The sequence below is a fragment of the Pangasianodon hypophthalmus genome, chromosome 12 (genome assembly GCF_027358585.1).
Source record: "Pangasianodon hypophthalmus isolate fPanHyp1 chromosome 12, fPanHyp1.pri, whole genome shotgun sequence".
Lineage (NCBI taxonomy): Eukaryota > Metazoa > Chordata > Actinopteri > Siluriformes > Pangasiidae > Pangasianodon > Pangasianodon hypophthalmus.
In genome coordinates, this window is record NC_069721.1 from 6,647,579 (window position 1) to 6,675,093 (window position 27,515).

Here is a 27,515-nt window from a genome sequence, read left to right on the forward strand (position 1 = left end):
TAGAGCACTGCAGGGGCGCAAATCTTTTCTTTGCTTTAATAATGAAGAAGATTTGGGTCCTGCATCAAACTTCACCATATGGTTCTGTTCATATAATTCAGGGAAAAGTCTGAGGAAAGCTTATTATTTGCTACTTCGCAACATAAGTTGGCCCATGTATAAAAAGAAATAAGAAGAATAAAAAAATAACTATATCAAAAAATGAATTCCACTAACAAGGAAGGAAAATACTTGCGTAACTATACTTCATTAGTATACTTAAGAATTATTATTATATTTATAGTTTACTTAAGTATTAGTGAAATTGAATACTTGTACACTCTTTCCAAAGAAAAAAAACACTTTTTACTCCTTATATTTTTATTTAGACCTTCTAAATGCTCCTTACACATCTCAGTAGCATGAGATTTAAAATCTTGTGGCATGTTACTCATGAATAAATTAGCAACGGTAATTGTTGGCAAATCTGGGTTCTAAAAGGAGAATAACACACTTTGGGGTGTGCTGTTATATGAAAATTTTTGCCCAACAACACACCCCAAAGTGTTATGCATTGTACAGTACTTTGGCCGAACACTTGTGTTTAAATAAATACACAAATAAAGTGACCTAACTTAACTCAACTAAAACACAGAACTAGCCAATCGCTGCAGGATGCAATTTAAATAAAGTCTACAACTACCACACTACTGAATCTATTATTTGATCTACAGTGCAGTTTATTTAAACCTGTATATTTAGAGTTAGAGAGTTTTTGTCATTCTAGCCATACACAAGTATACAGTAGAAAGAAATAGCTACAGTGTAAACCCATATGAGGATGGGTTCTCTGTTGAGTCTGGTTCCTCTCAAGGTTTCAAAAAGGTGCAAAAATTGTGGGACACAAAGTGGCAGTACACAACAGACAAAACATTAAAGTGGTTAGAACAATAAATACAAACAATGGGACAAGACAATAAATACAACACACGACATCAACCCTTACTACTACTAGCAGCACAGAAGTCCCTGAGTTACAGAAATAAAGGGACAGTGCTGTAACTAATAAATAATACTCATTCCTATGCAGTAGGGAGAAAAGAGACAAGATAAGGAGATGGAGTGGTTGATTGTTAAAGTGGCTAGTGCGTTATTACAGGTTGTGTCCGTTAATTTCAAGGTTGGTGAGCAGCAGGCAGTGTATTATTGAGGATCCGGGCAGCTTGTGGGAAGACGCTGTTCTGGAATCTGGTGGACTTGACCTGGACACTTCAGTATCTTCTGGCAGATGGCAGATTTAAACATTTCAAAATGTGGTTTTCAAGAGGCAGAAAACTGTGCATATCTTGAGAGATCCTTCCCATCTCGATATTTAGTGAATTTGATAAGCTTTCCTATGGGAGGTGATATAGGGTACCTATAGCTACAAAGAATATTTTTTAGGACTTCTTTTATTCCACAAGCTGTTGCCTTGATGAATTCCTAACTTGGTTTTTATATGTAACAATAATGTAAATAATGTATTTATTTTCTACCTAATGGATAACTTTTCAATTCAGATTTCAAACAGCGTATTTATTTCTACCTAATTGGTTATTTATAATAAGAGATTGAAGCTCCTTTATTTGTTATTCGCTGTCTTACGTTTTATGTTTGGACTACTGAATCATGTCTCTGTGTGGGGGTGTATGTAAGTGGCTTACATACACACCCAAGTGTGTAGTTGTGATTTTCGGTGTAGTCATCGTGAAGTCATCGTGAAGCAAAAGGCGATTTTCCAGAAATCTACAATAAAGTTATCAATCAATCTATCAATCAATCAATCAGTCAGACAGTCAGTCTTCTTAACCAAAGCCCAGAATCACCATACTGCTGGATAAGGTATGTCATATATACTGTACACTGCAAATATACATACACTGTGATGTTATATATAACAATATAACAGCACGTCTACAGCAGTACCTAAACCAGAGCCCGAAACTACCACACTGCTAGATATAACATGGTAATATGGTGTCAGCACTGTGGGAGCCCTTTTGAAAAAGGCCGTTTTTACATGCAAATGTAGAGCCTCTGATTCCTTTTGATTCAGCACTCAACGTTAGACCTCAGTGTGTTCGCGAGCGCACAAGTGGTGTTCAGGTGAAATTACTGAAAATTGGTTTCTTGCTTTGTTAAGCACCTGTGGCGAGATCAAAGAACACTATTGCGTATGTGTCATCTCGATTTCAATGGGCGGTGATTTTGCAATACCTGATAGGTTAGTCATCGGAAAACAAAAGAAAACTTTTCACGACCTCATCAATGACAATGAATCGTTGTTCTCGGGAACATTTTCTGATTAAAGAGAAAACAAAAATTGGAAGTGAGCAAAAAAATAAAAAAACACCTCACAAAGCCTTTTTCGAAAGTAGAATCACGCATTAGGAATTGATTGCTTTTGTTTCAACCTTTCCTTTCATTATGGATATTAAACAAAAGCTTTGTTTTTACATTTACATTTATTGCATTTGGCAGACAACTTGGTCCAGATTGACTTACAGAAGTGCTTCATCAAAAGCGCATCCTCATGATAGCTAAAGCGTTGTGGGGGTTAGTATTGTATGAAAACACACAAAGCAAGTTTGTTTTAATAGCTTGCCTAAATGTTAATTTTAGTGTTTGGATTTTTAATATACCTATGAACACTATGGCAGGACAAATTAGGGAAACACATGCTAACATGTGGCCTATAACCAAACATACCATGTTTACCACCGAAATACATTTTCCCTTCCATTTAAATAGGCTTTCTTTTCTCATCATTAAGTAAAGCTACAGTAAGACAGTTAGACATTCTCTAATGTTCAAGTGAGTCTGAACTCCAGCCCTCATCACTTCCATGAACAAGTGATCGGTCGATGATGAATGCTCATCAGAGCCACTCAACTATACCAGAAACCTTATGTAACACCATGCACTCTTCAAAAGACTGTTCGAGCCTTTCAAAGACTATTCTGGAAAAAGAAATGTCCCTTCCACTGGTGATGCCATTAAAAAGAGCATCAAAAGAAAGAATGCAGAATGATTAGCTAGACTCTGAAAAAGGCAATTAATGCTAATTTGTCTTTTGAACAACATCTGCATTACTGCTTCTTTACTATAATTGAACCTCATTATACGAACTCCACAGCCACTTCGTACTTAATGCAGAAGATTGGCTGTTCTTTCCAAACTACATCAGGAGGAAATGTTTACTAAGGTTTCTCATGACAGCAGGTAACCAATGACTTCAATTATCACAGGAAGCTTGATCTCATCCATTTATGCTCTACAATCAAACAGAAAGCTCAAAAGCTTATGAATAAATCAGTGACTGATGGGCAGAGGATTCAGGAAGTCAATATTTGGTCAATGCCAAACACTAGCTATGTTCAGCTCCAAACTGGTTTGTTCAGTGCAACAATATGAAAAATTCTGGATAATTTATTGGGTAAATGGGATCTAGTGATGACAAATATGACATTGAATGACACTTCAGCAGTAGTACTGGTATGTTTTAGGGAAAAATGCAAGAATATTTTTGTAAACAGTTCACTGCCAAAACAGATTTTACCAAGTTCAGCTCTCATGAATATAGGCAATTGTATGTAATATTTCTCACCATGACATTTTTATAAAACAAAAAGGTTATGGATCCAATTTCTAGGCGTTTTACTAACTTCAAGCTTGAAATTTACTTATAGATCCTTTTGCTTCTTTACTGAAATAAACACCTGAATTAAAGTAAAAGTGTCTGTCATCCAGAGATCCATAGAAGTTTCAAAGGTTAGGGTTGAAACTGTACTTTTTCTTGTCACTAGGGTGGTACCATCAACGGACAATAATTTGTACCTTTAAAAATAATAATATTAAAAATAATTCTAACGGTACAAAACATACACCCTTTATTGTACCACGCCAGTACCATGAAAAAGTATCATTTATTTCTGAGTGTGTATGCAGTCATTATAGCACACACCATGCGTACAAGGTTAAAGGAAATTCCAGCATGATATTTAAACATATATTGAACTGCAATGTGTCGCTTTACTTGCACAGCTACAGAGCCATAGCAAAGACCGTAAACATCCCTGTAAGTACAACTGGTTCAATAATATGCAGAAAGAAAGTTCTTGGAACCACAACTAATCACCAATGGACAGGTGTGTGGTGCAAGATTTCACAACGACTAATGATAAGGAAGGTAAGAGCGAAGTCAGTAGTTATGTGAAAGAATTGCAGGATGACCTGAAAGCAGCAGAAACAACAGTTACACAGGGAACAAGAGGCAATGAACTGCACCGTAAAAGCCTAGGTTCCTACACCTCATGCACATGCAAAACTTCTCTGCTAAAAAACAAGCACAGAGGTGCACATCTATAAGCATTTAAATGTACTCAAGCATTACACGTCATCAAAGGAAACATGAATGGAGCAATGTACTGGAATGTAAAGGAGAATTTAATCTCTTTGGCCAAGTAAGTGAATGTGGGGAGATGATGGATGTTTCAAAACGATGACCCCAAATGTCAAGCAAAAAAAGGTGAAAGTGCTCCTGACTTGAATCCCACTAAAATTTATGAAGGATTTTGAAAGTACGAGTCCGTCAGAGGGATCCTTATAACCTTGCAGAATTGAAGATGATTTAGCAGGAGGAATGCGGCCAAATTTAAACCACAGTGCTGCAAATAGTTGACATAATAGACATAATTATGTCTTACCATAGACCTCTCGAAGCTGTGTGCCAACAGCTTTTCAACAAAGTACTAATGTTGGTCATTTGTGTTGTGTGAATACTTTCCCCCTCTATGAATTTTGTTCTTAAACATATATCTTTATTTATGATTACGAATACATATTTTTTTATTCATATGTATAAATACAAAGTCAAAGGATGTTAGGTTTGTAAATATGAACTGGATATATGCACTGGAAGTATATTAAATAACAAAAACAAAAGTGTCAGAATACATATTTCCCATCACTGTATATGATCTTAAAGAGAATGTAAAATATTTAAAAATGACATATTTGTATACATATTTCAGATGTACATCAATTTTAATATCTTGTGAATTTTATAGACTTTTGCAGAAAACATACATCCAATATGAAATCAACACACACACACGCACACATATATATATATATATATATATATATATATATATGTATAAACACATGAATAGTATACCAGGTTATGATGTTGGATTGGAGTAAGAAAAAAAAAAGCTGATGCAAAACTTGCCAAGACGATTTGAGCCACTTCATGTAAGTGGCATTTCTGTTAAACTGATTCACATTATGGCAAAGGGGGCAGGGGGTTAAAGAGGGTTATTTTGGTGCGGTACACGGTACAACCGGGAGGGGGTTGGCAGTCGTATGTGTATAAATGCACCAAGCACTATGTGAAGGACCAGAGAAAGACTGCAGACTTCACCACATCCTCCCAAAAAAAAAACAAAAAAACAAAAGAATAATCCACCGGCACTTCAGCTGATTTAAAAAAAAATTATTCACGAATAATTTTTTTCAACCATAGACTCATCGTATCAATTCACTGATTGATTGATAACATCATTTTTTTTTCTCTCTTTCTGATAATGGAAATTTGGAGACTGCTGGCTGTAATCATCACCGTGGGTGTCCTTGCATGCAGTGCTCAAGGAATGTCCCTTACTCTTGACAAGGAACACTGGATTTCCAAAAACTGGGAGGTATGTATAGCTCTAGGTACACATATTTCTCTTACATTACTAAGTTTAGTTATCAGTACATATAGACTCATAAAAAGTCATTCATACATAACGCTATACTTCTAATATTATGTCTATATATAATGACAAGGACAGGCATTTTGTTTCAATAATTAAAGCCGTAAATAGGAACTGGGTTGCAAACATACAGTGCTGAAAAAAAGCTGAAAATCTTGCATTGTATCTGATTTCTTTTTTCAAACAATAAGAATCTGTGTACGAATGTAGATACTTTTAATATTTGCAAAACCAGCTGCTGTATATGTAATGTATATTGTGTATATATATATATATGTGTGTGTGTGTGTGTGTGTGTGTGTTTCTTTTTGTGGCTTTTATACAAAAACAAATGCAAATGAAAAAAGTAACAAATAAAGAAAAACTGACACACCATTTGATTTTGCTGAAAACATTGTATTTATGGTTACAAGGACAAACCTTTGGTGGACACTTTAGTGAGTGAAGTGGCAAGTCTAATCAAGAGATCCAAAGCACACCAGTTCTACGGTCTAATGGGAAAACGTGCCGGTGAGAATTTCTTCTTCCTTGACAACATACGCATGTGGAAAAATATTTAAGTAGAAATCGATCTGTCTAGCTTTGATTAAAATGAATTTTCCACATAAACTTTGTATATGTACAGTAAGAGTATATGGAGCATTAACATGAAGGAGGAAACAAAACTTCCCTTTTCTTTTTCATCTCATTTGTCCTTAGATATTCCTCAGCGTACGAAATTGGGTCAGAAAAGTGAGTAGTGAAACACAAAAATCCTCTAACATCCTAATAATCCTTAAAATATTACAGACAACAGGTATTGAAACCTTTTTATCACCAACATGCTGATAATCATCCAAGAGACTATAATATTTATCAGGGATATATATTTATTTTCTGTTTGTGTTTTGCTGTCTTTACAGGAAATAAAGGAGAGAAGTTTGTTGGACTCATGGGTAGATCATTAAGAGGTAAAGACCAGTGGACACTACACACGGGCTCTGTGCACTACACTAGACATTTGTTGCTTGTAGTCTGTGGTGGTGTTGAGGTAGCGGTGCAAGGCTCACACAGTACATGACCCATCAGCTTGCACTCGATTTCCTCGCTTCATGCAGAGTGTTACTGTTGTCATTCAGCTGGAAACATTTTGTCTCATACCGATAGTAGCTGTGCTCATGCTCGATTGTACTGCTTGTCGAACACATTCACGCTGCAAGTGTAATCACTAATCATTGTAAACACACTAGAAATTGGGTCATCTACTAGGAATGGAGCTAGAGTCACACGTTGTGCACTCTTTATGACTTCAGAGGAACGCAGCTTGCGTAATTTGCGGAGCTGAAATATAGTTCTATAAAAAATGAAATGCATTTAATTGAATAAATAATTTTCTGGTTTGGTAACTATTACCATTTGGTGATTTTCTGTAACTGACATGTCAAAATGTGGAATCTAGTCTAAAATCCCAGATTCCACTGGCTGCCAAAGTTACTTATTAGGACTATAAAATAAAATACAGTTACTTCACCCCACTGTTTGAAACATGGCGTTTGTTTTTGCAGATACATTCACAAGAATAATCCCAGCCGAGACCAGTACTGCTATGCAATCAGACAAGCAATCAGGTGCAGCATTTCAAATCACACACATTTAACTAGTATATGAACGACAAATGCCACAATCTTGAAGCCTGACATCTTTGTTTTTTTCTTTATAACAGATTTGCAGGAGGGATGGAACAATCCTCAATATTACTGACAGTCACGATACTGTGAGAGCATTTTCATATTTAGAAGAAAGCATAAGCATCCTTTAACATGTAAATTAAGCCTGAAGTGAAATAAACTGTTATTACTTGTTGCACAAAAAGGTCTTCACATGCATATGTAAAAAACAGGAAAAGTATCAAAAATGTGCACTTTTCAATGTTTTATTTGAGATCTGAGCATCAACAAAAAAAAAATTTCAAGGAATGAAAAGTGAAGAGCTCACAGAGAAGGAAAAGATGAAATACTGCTTGTGTGCTAATTATGCTATTCTGAAATTGAATTGTATTAAACCCAATGCATAAAACACAGGTGTGGAATTCCTGTCGTGGGAGGCGCCTGTCATGTGCAGCTGTCAGTAAAGTGTCATCCCTGATATAAAAACACCTGATTGAAGTATTCAGTTAATTACCAAGACCTTCATCAGTTGAACTGGGTGTGAGAGCTGCGTAAATACTTTGTAGTGACGCCTACACTTTGAAACTGACTGGGCCAGCCCAATTCCTATCATTATATAAAGTTTAGTTTCATCAGAGCTGAGCCGGTTAATCAAGGGCTTCAGTAACATCTGAATATTAAGGTGTGTTGGAATTAAACTCTTTTAAGATTTGGGTGTATCTTCTTTAATTCAATGTCAAATGTCATCCTTTGAAACGCAAAACACTCCGAAATGTGTGCTCAAAAGAGAGGATCTGTAAAATAATTACAGCTACACAAGAACTAAAAAAATTACTACACAGACAGAAGTACAAAGGCCACACAGAGACCAAAATAACAATGAACGCTGTAAATTCATTGGAACAAACGCTGACATATGTAAAAGGCTGAAATTGGAGAAAAGGGTATTCAATGGGATTTCCTAGGTTCCTTTGGGAGGGGTCCATTTCAGTGAATTTGGATCTATGGTCTTGTTGCTGGTGCCTCGTTTGGTCTCTTTTGCTTTCCAATCATCAATCAGATCCTGTGATGGTAGACATCAAAGAACATTTTACAATTATTGTACAGATGGGGGAAGGAAGGGGAAATAAAAAAAAAAAAACTATCTACTAAGTTTGGATGATATGACAGTATTATTTTCATGTTATTCATGTCATGACCTTGGCAATATAAGCTTCTATCTGGGTTAAGAGTCGTCCTGAGGTACAGGATATAACATTTTTGAAATTCCCACAGCCGAAACTGTAAAATACTGAACATGACCCACACTGTACTTCAAAGTTACATTACGGAAATTCTGAGACATTTAGAAAGTGAATTTTTGAACAGTGGCCAAGAATGTTATTTTGTAAGCTCAAACACTAGGATTTTATAAGGTTCTATCAGACAGTAAATATCATCAACTAACTAACTTGGTAGAGAAAGACATTTTGAGCCTATACAGGTCATAAATGTTGTTTAATAAGTTTTACCTATCATGCTGTATTCCCTATGTGGTTACAATTAATAAAAAAAACTTAAATTGTCTCCAAACAAGGTATTTAACCTTGAAATTTTATTGTAAAGCAACATTAAATACATTAGAAAAAAAAACAATAATGCAAGCAATGCAACCACAAACACAAAATGTCTTACAATCTGCTAGGTGACCTACTGTCCCCGGTTACACCAGAAAGTTCAGTTTAAAAAGCACATTGCATACAGATAGCTAATGTTAGTAATGTTAATAGCTAATGTTATTTGATGTTAGCCGAAGACTTTCTAGTGTGACAGGATGTTTATGCACTGTAAACCCAGCGAGTACAGTAAACCTTTATTGTACCACTTACTTTCATTTCTCTCAAAGTCATTGCCTCCTCTGACACACCCTACTGAGGCTTCAAGTCAGTTCTTTAATGTCTGAATTTAAAAAGAACATGGATATTGATTGGCCAAGGATGATGCCTAGCTGGCAGATAGAACCTTATAAAACTAGGTTTTGTGAGTCTGGAGATAGAACTTGTGATGAAGCATGTGTTTAAATCATTTTCAACCAAAATGCCAGATAGAACTTTATAATACTAAGGTCACAGTGAGTAACAATAGACTAAGAGCTTGGCGGCCCTTATTCTAGAGCAATGACTTATTCAGCATTTATTTTTTTTATTATACCACACTGATATTGAATTATTGTATCTGATTCGTCAGACGATGTTGGTTAATTTTCTGTAACAGCAGCTCTGACAGTAGTGCTGCAAGACTAATCACAGGCTTACATTAACATTCTAGTTCTAATGTTATTGTTTCTGTAGCTCATTGAGACTTACTTTTTTTTTTTTGCCATATTACCCACCTCTAATATCCATAGGCAAAACTATAACTAGCATAAAATAGATAATAGTGGATATGTTGTACCTGTCTCTTTAAGACCAAGTGTTTCCCCTTCCAGTACTTCAGCATCTGCAGTGACTGCAAAGTGCTGACTATATCCACAGGGTTCACAGCAGTCTCTTGGCTGATTTCTGAACAAACAAAACGCATAAGATTTCATAACTTGTGTCAGAGAACCATTCACTGAGCAGTCACAGTAATGCTCTTGCACTGTTCCTTACTATTGGTGGTCTTAAGATGCACTCTTTCCTCACTTGTAAAATCCGTAACTTGCTTTTTGGAGTCCATGCACTAGGGATCTGAAATCTCTCTTAACGTCTATCTTTCCCTGGCTGGTTAAGACGACAGACCTACGTATCCTGACCTGAATATTTACCTTTGATGGAGATCTCTTTTCCCTGGAAGTTGTACATGTAGCGCAGCAGGACTTCCTTCCAGTAGCTGCGGTAGCTAATAAGCCCCAAGTCAGAGAGAGGCCTTTCAGGAGATCCCACCTTCTCTTCCACCTTGGACAGCAGATAACCTACGGCAAACACAAATGGGTTTAGAAAAGATGGACGAGCTACAAAGATCAGACTCACACACTAGTTAATTCAAGTTGTCTAGCAAAGCTTAGAGTATCAAGATGAGAGCTCTGGAGGGAAACGAGTCACATCCAATTTTTTTTTAAAAAAATCCAAGTATATTTTATTAGGTAAAATAAAAATTGCCATTATAGGGAGGTTAAGTCAGTATCAGCTAACTAACCTTTGCTAATGTTATGAATACATGCTGCCAAGACTACCTTCTCCGTCATCCCATAACGTAGCTAGCTAACACTGTTATGAGACAGCATGACTGGGAGGGTCTGCTGCACTGCTGTATGTAGTGAAGTGTATCAGGGCAGTCGAATATCAGCATAAACAAAAATCAAGCTTCTTAATGAAGCACAGACACAATAAAACTGATGCAGTCGTCCACTATTTGGTCCCCAAAATTGCAGCGATTATACAGTGTGGTGTGGCATGATACTAATAACTGACTGTTAATGAACACTCACTAAAATCAATCAGCATCTTGCCATAGCCCTGCCTCATGTACTGTGGCATGGTGAGAATGCAGGACACATTGTAGTTCAGAAAGGAGTTTTTCTCCTGCAAAAATAAGACAGCAGGTTTAGCAAAACTCTCAATTAGTTATCTATAGAATGTCTTTAATGCAGAAGATATTAATCTAAATTTTGTATGTGTAACCAGTGGAGGAGAAGGCATAACTAGCTATTGGGACCTTCATACCTTTGAGAAATATCCCACGAGATGGCAGCCTGTGTTGTCAGCCTCAGTCATGACATAAAAGAGGAAGGGCTCAACGTCATAGTACAGTGTCTTATGGTCCAGAAACAGCTTAGCCAGCAAACACAGGTTCTGACAATAGATCTACCAAGAGGAAGATAAAAGGCTCTTTATTAAGGCACATGACTTAAGGCATGCGTTTCTTCTCCAATAAAATCACTACACAGCAGACGTGTAATGCTGTAATAATCAGCTATTACCTTGTTTTTTTTCCCATCCACCTCGAACACAGAGATGGCTCCTTTTCGGTAAACCTCATCTCCTGGGGGGTGTTTCCACACACATTTGGCCTGTGGGGTCCAAACACAGATTAGAAGCAAGAAAGAATCAAGCTGCTCACTAAGCATTATGCACAGCTTAATAATAGGGAGAGAAAACTGTCTGAAATGCTGGTTAGGTATCAGGTCGGATTTGACATGGCATGGCTCGACTTGCCATACCTAAAGGCAAAGATTACTGCGCTCAGTTGGTCGAATGAACTTTCTTTGTCTGAGTCACTGGCCATCTTAATATGCAGGCTGAAGCCCCTCTAAATTAAGCAAGCTCTAAACCTAATCTACCCAAAACAAACAAGTAAATGTAATTTTAACCCATACTCCGTTTCCATACCTGTACTACCTTCTATATACATTTGAGTATTAATTCAGGAGTATTCTTAGGCCCTAACCAATACTTAATCTGGATATGGATATCTGGCAAAATGCTATAAATGTCAAATTTATTGACAAATTTCAGTTTTACTTGATCTGACATATTGACTTTTTTTTCAATCGCATATGACGTTGACTGACAACACAAACCTCACAAGATCACACTGACACACACTGTCTTATAGCATGCCACCACAATGCCCATGACATTTCATATAACCTCATTTTTATAGTGTTATAACACAGCATTATTTGTCAGTATTGCATCAATATAAGGCATCAGGTGATACTCAGAACAGAGATAGAAAACAGGACATACTTAAAAAATAAGGCTATACAAAATAAGAAAAATGTGATTGGTCCATCCCTGATATCACAGTTTGACTAAAATGAGACTGAGAAAGAAGCAGTGGTTTAGAAAAGGGGAATTTTTACCATGTGTCTACGCAAGATGGTCTGGCTCTTCATGTACTTCAGGCAGAACTCACAGACGTAGAGGCGACCAAGCCGGGCGTACTCCTCTGGGTAAGGTGAGTGGTACCAGGTGTCCAGCTCGTAACGACCAAAGAGAATGGTTTTTATCATGTTACTGCCTTCGGTGATTTGACCTTGCATGCGCAGCTTTTCCTGAACAAATCCGACATACAGAAAAAAACTAAATTGAATAAGAACCCACAATTAACTTATATGTAAAATGAAGAGAAAGAAATGACTGAAGAGAAGAAATGAGAAGAGACACGAGCGGAACTGAATGCTATTAGCAGAAACATCACAAAGAAGGACCTGATCAACGCAAAGCAGTCACTGATACAGGTCTTTTTTGAGAACTTACAAAAATTCTGACAGCTGATACATTTATACAGTTAGTATACTACAATATAAAAACAAATCACTTGTAACCTTCTAACATGAGAGGCACTTGAGAATGTTAAATATGCTCACACACGAATCACTTTCTGCAAACGGTTTTCAGCCAATGCTACATCTAACGCAGGGGTTCCCAAATTAGGGGTCACCAGATTTACAAATGGGGTCATAAGAGAAACTCTCCTCTTTTGTTTTATTATACAAATTATTATTAGGAATATTGCTCTTACTAAAAAGACGGATTTTCCCGCTTACCTCCACTAAACAAATTAGTGTTGTTTCTCAAATCACATACTTATGTACTATTCTACTCCGTTTTTGAATACTAACACATACCACTTTTCCTATTACATTAATGTTCGAATTTCAAAAAACATCTCATGTCACCTTCAAACCTATAGAACGGTCTGTTTTGCAAACCTGTCTTCTGGATTTTCTAGTTTGGTAAATATTTTCGAACGGGAGGTCAGAGTTTTCAGCTCACACAGCTCACGGTAACAATCACAACAACAGTGGAAAGTTTTAAAGGCGAAACTCGTCAGTGTGTGTTAATGCTGCTGTGCATGAAATCCTAAACATTTTACAATTTGACCCGGAAACCAGAAGGGCAGGGTTGATTCGGCTCTGACGTGCTATCTAGCAAATGTCGTTTTTAATTCTTCCGGATGTACACAAGATACACAGTGAGTGTGTGAACAATGCCGCTTGAACTGCCGCTGCCTCACGTCATGCCTCATGAATAAACCATGCTCCCCTGCTTCATGTTGGACCGTATCACACTACCCCCGCATGGATTATTTTTCTATAACATGCCCCGTCATGTTTTACTTTTCGTGTATTGTTTGCAGCTGGATGTGACAGTGGAAAAAGATGCGCTCTTACAAACACACCTCCTGACGTTTTGAAGAGGTGTGTCAAGAAATCTGAGTTCACCCTTCCCACTAGACTGGTAAGTCAGTACAAGGAATATTCCTTTGGGTTTTTTTTTTGTCACCAATGTTACAGACATAATAAAAGGTTCAAATGTTACAGTAGTCCTAAATTATAAATCTGAAATTAACAAAAAACGTAGTCTTGAATTCACAGAAAATTCATAAAGTCCATTTGAGGTTCTTTGCCCAAAATGTCTGGGAACCCATGGTCTAGTGTTTGTTCAGAAACTCTCGTACGTGCCATTTTCCTATATAACATTTGAAGAGATGTTCTCTGTGCTTAATTGCCAGGATTTCCACCAGTGCTGGTCTCTCTGTGGAATATTAATACCATCCGATTTTATCAACCAAACAATAAACTAGTCGAGCCTGAATACAAAAACGTTTAGAGAAGAGTGCAGAAGTAGTCGTCTCTTCTTACCAGATCCTCAGATGCTCTTGCTTGGGCTTTTCTAAACAGATCAAGGTCATATTCACTTGTGATGTTCTCCAAGAGTGGCTCTCTAGATGTTCCATGGGTCTGCCTATGTTCCTAATGAGGAAACAAGCTCAAATTCAATATGGTGGATGCAATAGAGTAACACAAGCATTATGGATGACAACAAACAAAGGAGTCATACCATGTACTTTTCTTTCTGCTCCTTTGTAAGTCCGGTATCTTTCTTCTTCCTCAATTCTTGAACCTTCTCCTTATATTTTACCTGCCTTGCAGTAGGAGCCTGCATAAATATAAAAATCAAACTCACTTGAGCAATTCCAGTGTAATGGATGGGACATTTGAACTCTCAGTGACTTGCAAAGTATTTTAGGGAGAACACACAAATATTCAAACAGAACAGATTCATTTTCATAACAGTATTTATAAGACAGTATTCATATACAGTATTTGCTGTTTTGATATACACATTCTTAAGGAAATTCTATGAATTCTATTCTTGTATAAAACTTGAATTAGGAATAAGTTAAAAATAAAATAATTAGTCAACTCAACTCCAACCTCAGGCAAACGCCACCGTTTCACTGAACATAACACCAGGATGCGATGGTGAGGTTCGCCCTCTAGTGGCGCTTGTATCGTGTTTACATTTTGTTCACAATGTCACTGGCCACATACGAGCACAGGAGAGAGGCTAACACAGGTTTAACCACCCTGTCCTATATGAGGTGTTGCTGAAGGTATATAGATACATAAGTACATATGCTCAAAAAAACAGAAAGAAAGAAATAATTAAACCTATAATTATAATTTAATGTACGCTGGATTTATAATCATTGCATAACCACGTACCTGGTGACGTGTAGCATGTCTGTTGTCCTCATTCTGAGTTTGACTTCTTTCTTCTTCCTGTTTTTCCCTCTCAGTAGCTTTAACCTTAACACAAAAAAAATACTGTATAAAATGTGCACAAACCCAGATACAAGATAATGTGCATAAAATATTAATATCACAATCAAACCTTGCACTCGTCAGCTGATAGGTTATGGTAAAGAGGACAGCCAGATATGGAAAAGTGTCTTTCATGTTTTCCAGTTAAATGTCCTGTGAAAGTGGGAAAAAGTTAAAAAGATTTTTAAAAAACGGGAGGTTGAAAAAAGAAAAAAAAGAGGAAAAAAAAAAAAAAAAAAAAAAACACCACCACGCTGTTGTCTTGCATGGCACTGGGAAAAGGGCTATAGAGATAGATTTATCTACCCAGAGAGTTGCATCCAGGTGTGGGGCATTTCATGTTAAAGTTGTAGCTCTCATGGAAGCGGCGGCGCTTTGGCCGATGAGAAGGATCGCTGCCCGAGTCTTTCTGGTCCTTGGCTGCACCTTCATCGTGGGATGCATTGGGACTGGAGATGTCAATGTCTGACTCAGATGAGGGAGCGTTGCCTGTAGGAGTCCTGGGTGGTGACTCGTCTCTCTCTGCTATTTGCTTCACGTCTGCTGGGACATCTAACATGAGGAGCAGTACAGATTACAAATTACACACAGTAGATTGAGTATGAGAGCATTACAATATATGCATGAGTTTATTTTTATCCCTTGAGCTGTTTAGGACAGAAGATATGTTTTGTTTACACAGTATCAATAGCAAGCTGTTGACTGACATAATAGATATGTTACTGTTCCAAGTAGACATGCTGAACATTTTAATTGGGAATGAGAAGCATTCCTGTTTCATAGTCACTTTCCCCACCACAAAAAAAAAACAAAAAACAAGCCAAAGTGACTACGCATTTTAGCAACTGGTTCAATATTTTAACTATTTAAACAAACTAACATAACCAACTCTGCTTTACAAACAGAACTCATTCAAACTATTTTACAATTTTAATAATTGTCAGTCACTATTTATGTGGTTATTTCGGGGGGGGGGGACAAACAAACAAACAAACAAAAACAACTCATGACCAGAACTTCATGAAGGGGAATTTCAGTGTGCACCCATCATTGGAATGATGAAACATGCCTAGGAAGAACCCTAGTTCCAGTAACAGGCTGTTCATAGTTTTATTTTCAGTTTTCTGTTTTAATAGCTAGTACATGGAAACATGTTCTTGCCATTATGACAATAAACAAAGAGAACAAACAGTGCAACACACAAAAATGTATTTTGTTTCAAACTAATACATCGGGTAAGGTGCGTGCTGTTCTAGGACAATGATTTACGACGATGAGGTGTGATGCGAACCACCACAAAGCAGAGTTACTGTTACCACCCTGTTACTGTCTTATATCACAGCATGTTTTTTTTTGTTTTATTATTGAATGACATGTCATACTTTTTCCATTAATATTCATGATTAATGTTGTGAAACATCTGAATGAACCAAGTTAATTCCTGTTATATCACAGCATGGTTGAATTCTCAAGTCTAATTGGTCAGAAAATATAGATATAAAATTCGTAATAAGATAAGATAATCCTTTATTCGATCCCAATGGGGAAATTCTTAATCAGTGGCAAATCGCTATACTGCTAAACAAATCGCTTTACAATGGCGTATTACAACAAGTGTTTTAACTCATCTGTATTCAGCAGTACGAGCAGCTCTTGTATCGAAGCACTTCAATTTAACTAATGTTTAAATCCACAATTCTATCAAACAATGACTGACGGATGCTTCAGTTTTACTGACGTGCTGTGGTTAACGTCACCTTCACTGTGTGTTTATTGGGAGTCTGCTAGAAGAAAGAAAGTAAAGTGACCCTGCAGGACTAAACTGGCCATTATAATGAACTACAGCCTTTATATAATATATCTATATTAATACAATATCATGATTGTAAGTTTCTGTTAATAAATCCATTATACAATAATGTGATCATATCGAGTTTTATCATAGAAGAGCAATTTTTATTAAAGACAACAGTCTGAGTAACTAACACAGTGAATATGCTTAAACTAAGGGTTTTTTTTTGGTATTCGATGAGCGTTTTTCATCTTTTCTGTCACGAGATGTTTTAAAGTGTTTAACGGAGTACCCAAACGGGTACGAGTATGAGTGTGATGTAAGTATGATGACATTTCAGTGACTTGAAATTATGTAAAAACAAAAATGCAGAAAAATCTTACAATAAATAATCTTTGTGATGCTTTCACACCTACCTAGTTTTGTGATGACCTATCTAATGTTTTCTTAAATCGGTTTGTTTTAACACATGACCGTCAACATCATAAAACACAGTCCGCACCACAATGATGCAGATCTAATTGCTTGCAAAATGTGTTTTTTCATTTTTAGTCATTTGTCGTTCCACAGACTGTGGAAGCTGTTGCTACCAGGTCCCAGCCACCTATGGAGAAAAATGCACACCAACGGTTCTACAGTCTCAGTAAAATTCAGCGCAACTCTGAATTAACTTAGCAAAATGACTTTTCAGCTTTTTCATCTAGCAGAGTTTGTTAGACGGGGTTCACTGAGGTGCTTCAAAATTAAATTCCAGGACTTTCAATGGCTTAAGCACTACTGACTTGTTTTGAGGGTCAGTTTGAATGGACACAAGCACTGATAAAGCTACCAAACAAGCACACTGTATAATTCTTCGTTACAATATAACACTGTTTGGCTAGCTAACCTGCTCTGTGACCCTGCAATATTCTAGAAAGCGGTCGTGAATTTACCTTGAGAGCTCTGACTGAGGCGGACAGAAGCTCTGGTTAACCGTGCATTACTGCGTGGATTTGCATCACTGTGCGAGCTGTCGGTCTTCTCGTGCTCTGTGGAGTCGTCTGAGTCTGCGGTCCCGTCTGAACTGCTCCCGGCAGCTCTCTGCAAGAAAACAGTGAAGCAGAACTTTGCAAGATCTTGAGGTAGAATAATGAAGACGTTACACCACTCATGCTCTTGGATGACTGAGACCGAGTGTGTGACGACTGCACAATGCTGAACATAAGCTTACCCGGCATGTTAGTTATATTAGACTTGCAGCTCAAGTGCAGATCTAAAGAAGTAAACTTCAGACATTAAACATGCTTTGGCATCTGACTACATTTGAGGAAATGAGATAAACTGTAAAAATTACTGTGTAAAATTACTTTATTTTTGATGACCTATACCTTTAAATCGTTGAATATTTGGTTATATACAGCTTATTTACCATCAAAGTAATAAATACATTGCCACCATGTGTTCAGTAAAGTCATTTTTTTCAGGTTTAATCTAGAATCTAAAAAATGTTTTTAAATCTAATTACTTTGGCCTGAAAGTAGCACTTGCATGTTCATCCTCGACCAAACGAGGGGCATCCAACATACAATTACAGATCTGGCTTTATTTATCGTCGACAATAACCGACGATGCATGTGCGATCATAAGGTCAAAAAGTATGTGGACACTGGAGACTTCCCATTCCAAAACCATGGCCATTAATATGCTGTTTTAATAACCTCCACTCTTGTAGGAAGGCTTTCCAGCATTAGTGAGCTCAGGCACTGATGCGGGTGAGGAGCCCCGGTGCACAGTGAGCATTCCAGTTCATCCCAAAGTGTTTACTGGGATTGAGGTCAGGGCTCTGTGAAGGACACACTAGTTCTTCCTCACCAACCTTGGCACATCATGTCTTTATGGAGCTCGCTTTGTGCTGTCATGCTGAAACAGGTTTAGGCCTCTTACTTCCAGTGAAGGGAAACTGCATTAGTACAGCATACAAAGACATCCTATACAATTGTGATCTTCAGACGTTGTGACAACAGTCTGGGGAAGGGACAGATATGGGTGTGATGTCCGGGTGTCCACATACTTTTGTCCATACGGTGTATGAGAAAACCCAAATCTTATGTTAAAGGGATAGTTCACCCAAAAATGACAGTTCTGTCATCAATTACTCACCCTCAGGTCGTTCCAAACCCATACGATTTTCGTTCATCTACGGAACACAAATGGAGATATTTTTAACGAAACCTGGGAGACTTCTGTCTCTCCACTGACAGTCTATGTAACTAAAACTTTTCCAAAAAGTTCATAAAAGCATTGTAAAAGTAATCCTTGTGTAATCCCAATTTTATGAAGTGATACGAATGCTTTGTGCATGCAAAAAACTAAAATTAAGTCTATATTCACAAAATCACAAAAAAGGTGCAGGGCTCCTAGGTCCGGTTGTATAGCGAGAACGTCTCGCGTCAACACAAATCATTCGTATCGCTTCATAAAAATGGGATTAAACCACTGGAGTCACATGGATTACTTTTACAATGCCTTTATGAACTTTTATGAGTAACTGATGACAGAATTTTCATTTCTGGGTGAACTATCCCCTTAATAACAGCTTCCTAGGATTAATGTTTATCAGTGTTTTCAATCCAGTGTTTACCAGAAAAAGACGGATTCCCTTTTGAGTCTGATTCCTCTTTAGGGTTCTTCCTCATGTCGTCTCAGGGAGTTTTTCCTCACCGCTGTCGCCTCTGGCTTGCTCATTAGTGATCTAAATCTACATCCCAATTATTTCTGTAAAGCTGCTCCATGTCAGTGTTTATTGTTAAAAGCTCTATACAAATAAAACTAGACTGAATTATTGATGCTTCATTTTAGGACAAATTCTCAGCAGTAGAATGACATGAAGACACAGGCAATGCTTATTATGTTGTTATTCTTTTATAAATCACGACACGTCTAACATTCTAACATGAAAAAGAGTGAAAATATCAGCAACGTGCAAGAGCAAAATGTAATATATTACAGTGCACATGCGCAGCCAGCTACATCCTATTTAATATACCGTTAGTTTGTGTACGCCAGGTCACGTGAGCAAGCCGGGATTCGAAGCTTCGAGTCGGTTCAGAGGATTTGATTCATTTTGACTCAGAGTCGGTTCGGAGTCGCCATCACTAGCCCTTAACACCTGACTGAAAATGTTCGCTCCTAGCTAACCGACTTTAACGTTACACTGGATTCCAAACAGACTTAGACACTCTCCAGAAACATTAACAAGGTAGTGGCTGGCCTTGGCCTTTAACTTTTTCACCAAAAAAAAACAGCGTATCCACCATAACAGCTAGCACAACAATGGTCGTTTTTTCAGTGCTAGCTTAGGGTAATGTTTCACATCGTCCGTTTACATGTGTGTTCATGGTTAAGTAAACTATTATTTAAAAAAATAATAATATCAGCGCCTAAAACACAGAGCCCAGTGTGAAAAGGCTCTGTAAAGAGGCGTCCAGCTAGTACAAAAGAGGAGTCCTGCTGTAAATTTAGCCATGGCTCAATCCGACATGGAGTCGTCCATGATACAAAGGGCACTAGATAGGCATTCGAGGTGTTTAGGTAATGCACTAAGTAGTGCACCTATATAGTGAACACGGACCTTTTTGAGACAACTCCACCCACCGCTTCGCTAGTGAAACATTGAATCTTTCGTAGCATCTCCATTCTTACCTTTCTTCGAGGCATTATGACGGTAAAGTAATTCCCGTTTCTTCTCAATGACAAACAATTAAGTCTGTCTTCTTAATTTTTCCTTTTTTTATTTTAAAATGGTTTTCCTTTATCATTTAGAGCACGGACTTTAAAAGTCACTAACTGTGTAGTTTAGGCAACAACAGCCTCTATCGCGCGCCACATTCTCTTTTCCGGTTGGAACCAACCAAGACCGGAAATGGTGAGAAAACCTGCTGAGAAAAAAAAAAATACACCAGAAGATGGCGGCGTATGCACACGCTAGCTTTATGTGCCGTCCTAATTATCGATTTAAAAGTCGATTTAAAAGTTTACGAATTAAAGTCGCACACATACACTCGATTCAGTTCGTACTTACAAGTGAAAGGTTTTTTTGTTTTGGTTTGTTTTGGCTTGTTACTAATCCTTACAATACATCATGGTGTAGGTCTGAGTCAGTGATAGTTAATCTTTTATTTTTATATATGCAAAACACCCCTGGACATTTTGGGCCCTATGAAAGGTTAATACTCAGGACCCTGGACTATTTAGGCTCTATTTTTTATCCATATGTATTTTTACATTAGATTTTGTATTACTGAATACAAATGTCATGTAGCTTATGATATGCACTGAATATAGCACCACCACAGCCTGTTTATTATGGGTGTGTATCAACATCTCCTCATATATTAATAAAGTCTGTCAGACTTTCTTTAGTTGTTGATGCATGCGCAGTTTACAAATTAAAAACAAAGCTTGAGTGTATATTGTTAGTGCATTATAATTAAATGTTGGAGAAAAGTGCGTGAATAAAAATGAAAATATACCTATTCTTAGTGACTTGTGTAAGTTTTCATCCTCCTTGAACTTTTCCACATTTTGTAATATTGAAGTGGGGAGAAAGTCAACATAGTTTCCAAAATTATTTACAAATTAAAAAAAAAATGTAAAAGGGGTGATTGCATAAGTCATCACCCCTGTTGCTTGCGAAACCCCTAAATTTGTTCTGGTGTAAACAAGCGTTTGGTTATAATAGTATCCCAAATTTTGAACATCCCATTGAAATAGTATTACTATAACCATGATTCTGCCTAGGAGAGGCCATCCACCAAAAGTCAGTGACCAGCTGAAGATGAGCTTAGTCAGAGAAGCACCCGAGAACTAGGGGTTGAATACTTACGCAATCACAACTTTTGCCTATTTTATTTGTTAAAAAAAAAAAAAAAAAAAAGCAAACAATATTGATTTTCCCCCACTTCAGTATTACAGGATATTTTATATACATTCATTACATATAATCCCAATTAAGTTCATTTCAGTTCCAGGCTATAACACTACAAAAGTCCAAAGGGGTGACTATTTATGCAAGCCACTAAGCCACTAGTATTTTGGTGTGTTCTGTAAAGGAGATTAAAGCTGCAGTTTTGTTTTTTTTTTCAGTATACATTTAGTGGGTGCCTGAAACCTCGCTGCTGTTTGAGGGGGTTGAGGAACCTGGTGTGAAAACATTTGCCCCCATGCACACACACACACACACACACCATTCACAGACGAAGAAGGAAAATGCTGTGGTTTTCCCGAGTGTTCCACTCAGGCCTTTAAATGGGATTGGGGTGGAGGGGCGAAGAAGGCACCACTAGCAGCTGATACTGTCCATCCTAAAATAGCCCAGATCACTGAGCTACACTTCACATACACACTGCACTCACTGGGGACACAGAGTTTGCAAAAGCTCTGAGAATTATACTGGATTATATGTTAAGAATCCAACGTTTCTACTACAAAGGAGAACTCTGAAGACTCAAGATGCCAAAGATTGTCAGACCGGATAACTGGTGGGTGAAACTCTGGTGTGTTTTGTGAAAGGAGAGAAAACAGCATGATCATGAATGCCCTTGTGCGTTCACTGAATGTCTGTGTAGACAGTGGTGTAGTTACTGAATCTGAAATGATGATTCATACGTGAAGTATTAAGGATTTTGTGATGTTTAAATTATATTTTTAAATTATATGACTTTTTTCCCCTTACTGCCTGAAGTCAACCAGCAAAAACACTGTGGTTTGACCGCAAAAAGTACATTACTATAAACTTCCAGGTTCAGAAAGCGACAAATGTTCAGGTCGACATCCAGGACACCAAAATGATCCTAAGGTGAGAACCTATTGCTATACTATGCCTTGCATAAATATTCACCCCTGCCATGGTTTGTCAAACGGATAGAGGTCTGGGCTTTGACTGAGACATTCAAACACATTCAGGAGCTTGGTTTTTGAACTCCAGTCCTGCTGGAAGGCGAACCTCCACTCAAGTTTCAAGTTTCTATGACATATAATCCCAATTAAGAACATTTCAGTTCCAGGTTGTAACACTACAAAGTGTGGACAAGGGGATGAATACTTACGCAAGGCACCATATAGCAACTTCTGAGTTTACATATAAGCTTAAATATTCATGCAAATTATTAATGACAATTCATCTAATAATTCTCTCCTTTACGTCTTTGTTTTGCAGCTGCAAAGATGACGATGACAACAACATCTATAATGAGATCGAATTTTATGATCGAGTGCACAAATGTGTAAGCTCACAAACCTGTGCTTCAGCAGCTCCGCTATGGAAAGTTATATAAATAATTAATTCATTGTATCAGAAGTATGTTGTCTTAAATGCTATTGGATTCAACTTCTTGTCATGAGCAATAGAAGTTCTCTACATCCAAAAGACAGAATCTGCTTCCGAGCACTGCTTTTAAACTTATTTTAAAAATAATATGTTTTGAATTGCTTAAAATGTATTACTCAAGAAAACATAAAACTGAAATGAAAGTGTATGAAATTTAGCATTTTTAATTTAACAATGAGTAAAAGTACAATACATAGTTAAGTAAACTAGTAAAGATAGAAGCAACATGCAGCCAAATACCAAATAGCTTTTTATTTCAGATTTCTTTGGGGTAAACATGCAGAGAGTCTTTTAAACACAGACATGTTAATGTTATTGTGACCTCTTAGTATTAGGAAGCAGTATTAGGTGTATTAACATGAAGTGGGTCTTAACTTTAAATGTTAAATAGCTTTAAATCTTTAAACAGAGTATATAAATGTGTCCCAGAGTGTATATAAATATCTCGTTCCAAAAATATTAGTTTTTTTAGGCTATTGTTAGTAATGACACAGTCTTTGGTTCCCTGGTAGTGCATTCAGACTTTTGGACCCTGCAGGAATATATAAGACTAGCTGTTTCATTGCTGTCTGGTGACAAGCAGATGACTTCTGAATCCAGTAAGGAATAAAAACATCACGGGGCATGTGGTTGTAGGTGGTGTGATGCAGCTTGACACAAAGCATATTTAATGTTATAACCCCAAAGTTTATTATTTTCCTATAACAGCACATACTGAAGTGTTTTTTCCTCTTATACCGCATCAATTTTCCAACTATTGCAATTTTATATTTATTAACGAATGAAATGTCATACATCTGTTTATAGTCACATTTAATGTTGTGGAACGTCCGCATCACAGTAGTCCCTGTTATCACTTACGTGATAACAGCTATAAACAGTCATTCCCTGACCAGCCTCTCTCTTTTTTGCTCTAATAGGACAAAAATGCAGCTTAGTTTTTACAGTCATATTACTGAAAAAAAGCAGCTTGTCATATTATTGACTTTCCCATGCCAGAAAACTGAAAGTTCCTACTTTACCTCTGACCATTACGAAGCGCTGACTTTCAAAAATGAGACTCCTTCCAAAAATGCTAAATAAATGTCTCCTCACAGAAAACTCCACCATACCCACATTTACACACATTTTTAAGGTGTTTATGTGGAGTGTCCACCATACAGCTACTATAATGTAATATAACAGTAATGTATTAGAAAGTGTGTTAATATGAACCCATGCTTGGTCTTGCAGCTGTTGTCAGAACTGTGCTGTTATAGAAAACTAATTGACACCTTCTGACCAATCAGAATTGAGAATTCAGCAGTGCTGTAGTATAAAATGAAATAGAAATACCATTTGAGACATTGTGTTACTATCATGAAAAAAACATAATTTGCTTTATAATGGTGTATCATGTGTAAAGTTTCTGGGGTTTTTTCTAATGTCTTTTAGGATTCCAGGGAGAAGGTACATGACCGGACCATTAATGTTCTGATTAGGAAAATGAAGGACAATGTAGCCTGGCCTCGTCTCACTAAAGACATAGCTAAGGTAACACTAATGATAAGTTAATGAATTTCTGAAGTTTTGCTATGATGCTTGGTGAAGAAGCAGGCAGTGGGTAGCATCCAGAGTCCCTGGTTTGATCGTGACCTCGGGTTATTATCTGTGTAGTGTTTCGCATGTTCTCCACGTGTCTGTGTGGGTTTCCTCTGGTTTCTAAATATGTGTATCCAGGGTGTATGAATGTTTGGTGAAGACATACAGTACCAGAGTGAATGTAGTCAGTGTGGATTGGGTAGAAGTAATTTTCTGGGGCGAAAAAATAAAACAAATAAAATGGATTGATTATACTTTTTATTTTTACATTGGGGTGCATTTCAACAATCAAGAAAAACTTAACATGCACATGTATCTCTCTCAAAAAAATAACTAATAACTACACACATTAGCATTAAAGAATATCCATTACTAAGTGTTTAGAAATGAAGCTTAGTACTGTGTTGCTTTCCTGATCCTCACAGCCAGCTTGGCTATCAGTAGACTTCGATAACTGGAGAGACTGGGAACATGAGGAGGAAGATGGCCAGGCCGAGTTTGAACAGTACATGGATGTGAGTACACTTCTTCTTCACTGCTTGCACTTCAGCTTTCTTTGTACAAACTTAAATTTATTAGCTTTGGAGATGTTTTATCTAAAGCAGTTTATAAGGAAGCAGAATACAATCCAAACCACAAACCTGGCACAAAAGAGCACACATGATTTATGTCTTGAATCTCAGGACATAGCAAGATAAATAGTGCATTGCATATGTGTTAATTATACACAATCTGTTTTTTTTTTTTTTTAAATATAGATGCTGTCTGATATGAAACAGAAAGGAGAGCCACCCAGCATGGATGACCTTGACCTTGATGTAAGTACATCCAAAGCACTGTTTTTAACATTTAATATATGTCTGGAGGTTAATATTAAAACAAAATAAAAAAATAAATAAATAAAATAATAACACGATTACCTTCACAGAGTGACTGAGTGACTCCGTCTTCCCAAGGTAAATCTTTAGTCTGACAAAATCTCAAAATCTTTTTAAAGTCTAATACATTTTTTAAATTACATATTCTTTTTGATCCTTACAGATTGTTTTTCATTCTCCCCAAGGCTCTGGAAAATAGCTCATTGAAAGTACATGTATTATGTAAGGAATAAAACACTTTTGAGATGTGCTGTTATAGAAACATAATCAACAACATGTAATGTTACCACCTCACAGTTGATTATTTTCTGATACCAGCATGTCATAAACTGTTTTATCTTTCTTATACCACAGCAATTTGCTGATAAACATTTTCTTAAATTATTAAAGACTGTCACATACTTTTTTATCCATTTATAGTTACATTTGATGTTGTGGAACATCCATGAAACAAGTAAACAGTCATTCCCTCTCTTTACCAGCATTTCATTATTTTTGTCTCTTGAAGTTAATAAGACAGAAACGCAGTTGTCATGTTACCAAGAAACTACAAAGCATAAAGTCTTATGTACTTCGTCCTTCCTGAGGCATAAAGCTTCATATTACAACTTTACTTCTGACTGTTACATAGCCCAGACATTGGAGACTCCTTCCAAAAATGCAAAATAAAACTTTCAAAAATTAATAACACATTTTTAATCTGGAAAGTCCATCATGCAACTCACGGTGTACATTGTTACTGCAATATATTAGAATGATCGCATTAATATAAACCTGTATATATAAACCAATCAGGTTTGAGAATTCAAAAGTGCTGTGGTATAATTGTTATTAAATATTTTTGGTTAATAGTAACTAATCACTGTTGTTCATAACTGGCCACTTTGTTATTTATAAGTTTTTTCTACAACAATGTTTTGTAAAGACATTCAACACCTATTTGTGTAATAAATTTCTATAAAGAAAGCTGTTTGTAAATATTCTGCACTTTGTATAAATGTCATTTTGTAACATGTACAGTTACTGTAACTACGCGGGATCAGAAATTATTTAAGTTTTCTTTTTGGTATGTTCTGAACAGAAACAATATTTTTATATTTCCGTTCCAGCAGTCCACGCCCCTTTTTAGTTGAAAACTGCTTAGAATTAAATAAAAGAATGATTAATTATGTTCTTTATGCTTATAGGAAGCCTAAGGTTATAAATTAATTTATTTTTAACATTATCAGAACATCCTTCTACTTTGCGTACTTTGTGTGATTTGTTGCTTGCAGAATCATAGGAAAAATACTTTTTACACAGATTTTCCTGCCATTGCCTCATTTTCAAAAACCTGGCAATAATGGCTTTCTAACATGCAGGGAGTGATGAATTCTAGATAATAATTTAGGCCTGTTGGAAAGAATGTTTAGGTTTAGGCTACACTGAAATCACACTGGAACAGAAAAATAGCATTATTAACCGGTTAAGCACTTTTTAAAATAGCATCTTCATTCTATAACTATTTAGATCGATTTTGTTCATGTTTTCCAAAATACATCCAATCAAATATTTTTTTTGTTTTCGGCTTTTGTTTTCGTTCCCTGTAATGTTTCAAATCCCTGGTCACTGTAAAAGAAAAGTAATGGCAAATGAGAAAACATACCCTTGTTGTGACTAAAGAAGTGTCCTAACATCCGTTAACATGCTCAGCATCCAGTGTCCCACATGGACCGCTGTTGCTCAACTGACTTTTCTTAGCTTTTATAGACGTCACATCGCACTTCCAACTACGTCAGCTCTTGCAGATGCCAGGTGGATGTTAATGTGTGACTGCTCTAATAGTGTTAATGCAGTCAAGTCTAGCAGTCATTAATTAATCTCCCAGACTTCCAGTACCACAGCACAGAGGAGCCAGA

The 27,515-nt window shown here is 36.8% G+C and overlaps 3 protein-coding genes across 9 annotated transcripts in view; 2 read left to right on the forward strand and 1 right to left on the reverse strand.

The window, feature by feature from the left end:
- The window catches only part of ptges3l (prostaglandin E synthase 3 like), a 35,647-nt gene extending 9,064 nt beyond the window's left edge, over nucleotides 1-26,583 (forward strand). Inside the window, exons 1-9 of one of the 6 annotated variants that reach the window (XM_026915158.3) lie at nucleotides 19,897-20,029; nucleotides 21,916-22,310; nucleotides 22,514-22,627; nucleotides 22,988-23,054; nucleotides 24,593-24,691; nucleotides 25,165-25,254; nucleotides 25,498-25,557; nucleotides 25,668-25,695; nucleotides 25,781-26,583. In XM_026915158.3, the coding sequence (XP_026770959.1) occupies nucleotides 22,282-22,310; nucleotides 22,514-22,627; nucleotides 22,988-23,054; nucleotides 24,593-24,691; nucleotides 25,165-25,254; nucleotides 25,498-25,557; nucleotides 25,668-25,676 (468 nt within the window). In that variant the 5' untranslated portion in view covers nucleotides 19,897-20,029; nucleotides 21,916-22,281 and the 3' untranslated portion in view covers nucleotides 25,677-25,695; nucleotides 25,781-26,583. Of the gene's footprint in view, nucleotides 1-19,892; nucleotides 20,030-21,915; nucleotides 22,311-22,513; nucleotides 22,628-22,987; nucleotides 23,055-24,592; nucleotides 24,692-25,164 lie in introns of those variants that run through there. The other 5 variants (XR_008302865.1, XR_008302866.1, XR_008302863.1 and 2 more) reach the window with 5 other exon arrangements.
- Nucleotides 5,234-7,616, forward strand: si:ch211-131k2.2 (protachykinin). Of its 2 annotated transcripts, XM_026915161.3 has the most exons (6): nucleotides 5,234-5,720; nucleotides 6,191-6,287; nucleotides 6,477-6,509; nucleotides 6,680-6,727; nucleotides 7,322-7,384; nucleotides 7,480-7,616. In XM_026915161.3, exons 1-6 carry the CDS (start codon nucleotides 5,607-5,609, stop codon nucleotides 7,515-7,517), a joined length of 393 nt encoding a protein of 130 aa, XP_026770962.2. In that variant the 5' UTR covers nucleotides 5,234-5,606; the 3' UTR covers nucleotides 7,518-7,616. The 2 variants fall into 2 exon arrangements, with proteins under 2 accessions (XP_026770962.2, XP_026770961.1); XM_026915160.3 differs by lacking the exons at nucleotides 7,322-7,384; nucleotides 7,480-7,616 and having other exon boundaries at nucleotides 6,680-6,911.
- On the reverse strand, nucleotides 7,674-20,736 carry kat7b (K(lysine) acetyltransferase 7b). Its single transcript, XM_026915153.3, has 14 exons — nucleotides 20,473-20,736; nucleotides 17,724-17,871; nucleotides 15,306-15,551; nucleotides 15,070-15,152; nucleotides 14,901-14,984; nucleotides 14,233-14,331; nucleotides 14,034-14,144; nucleotides 12,249-12,440; nucleotides 11,364-11,453; nucleotides 11,107-11,247; nucleotides 10,872-10,965; nucleotides 10,209-10,355; nucleotides 9,857-9,963; nucleotides 7,674-8,486 (listed from the first exon to the last, which is right to left on the reverse strand). The coding sequence occupies exons 1-14, from the start codon at nucleotides 20,485-20,487 to the stop codon at nucleotides 8,385-8,387; spliced, it is 1,659 nt and encodes a 552-aa protein (XP_026770954.3). The 5' UTR covers nucleotides 20,488-20,736; the 3' UTR covers nucleotides 7,674-8,384.
- Nucleotides 26,584-27,515: the final 932 nt, after the last annotated feature.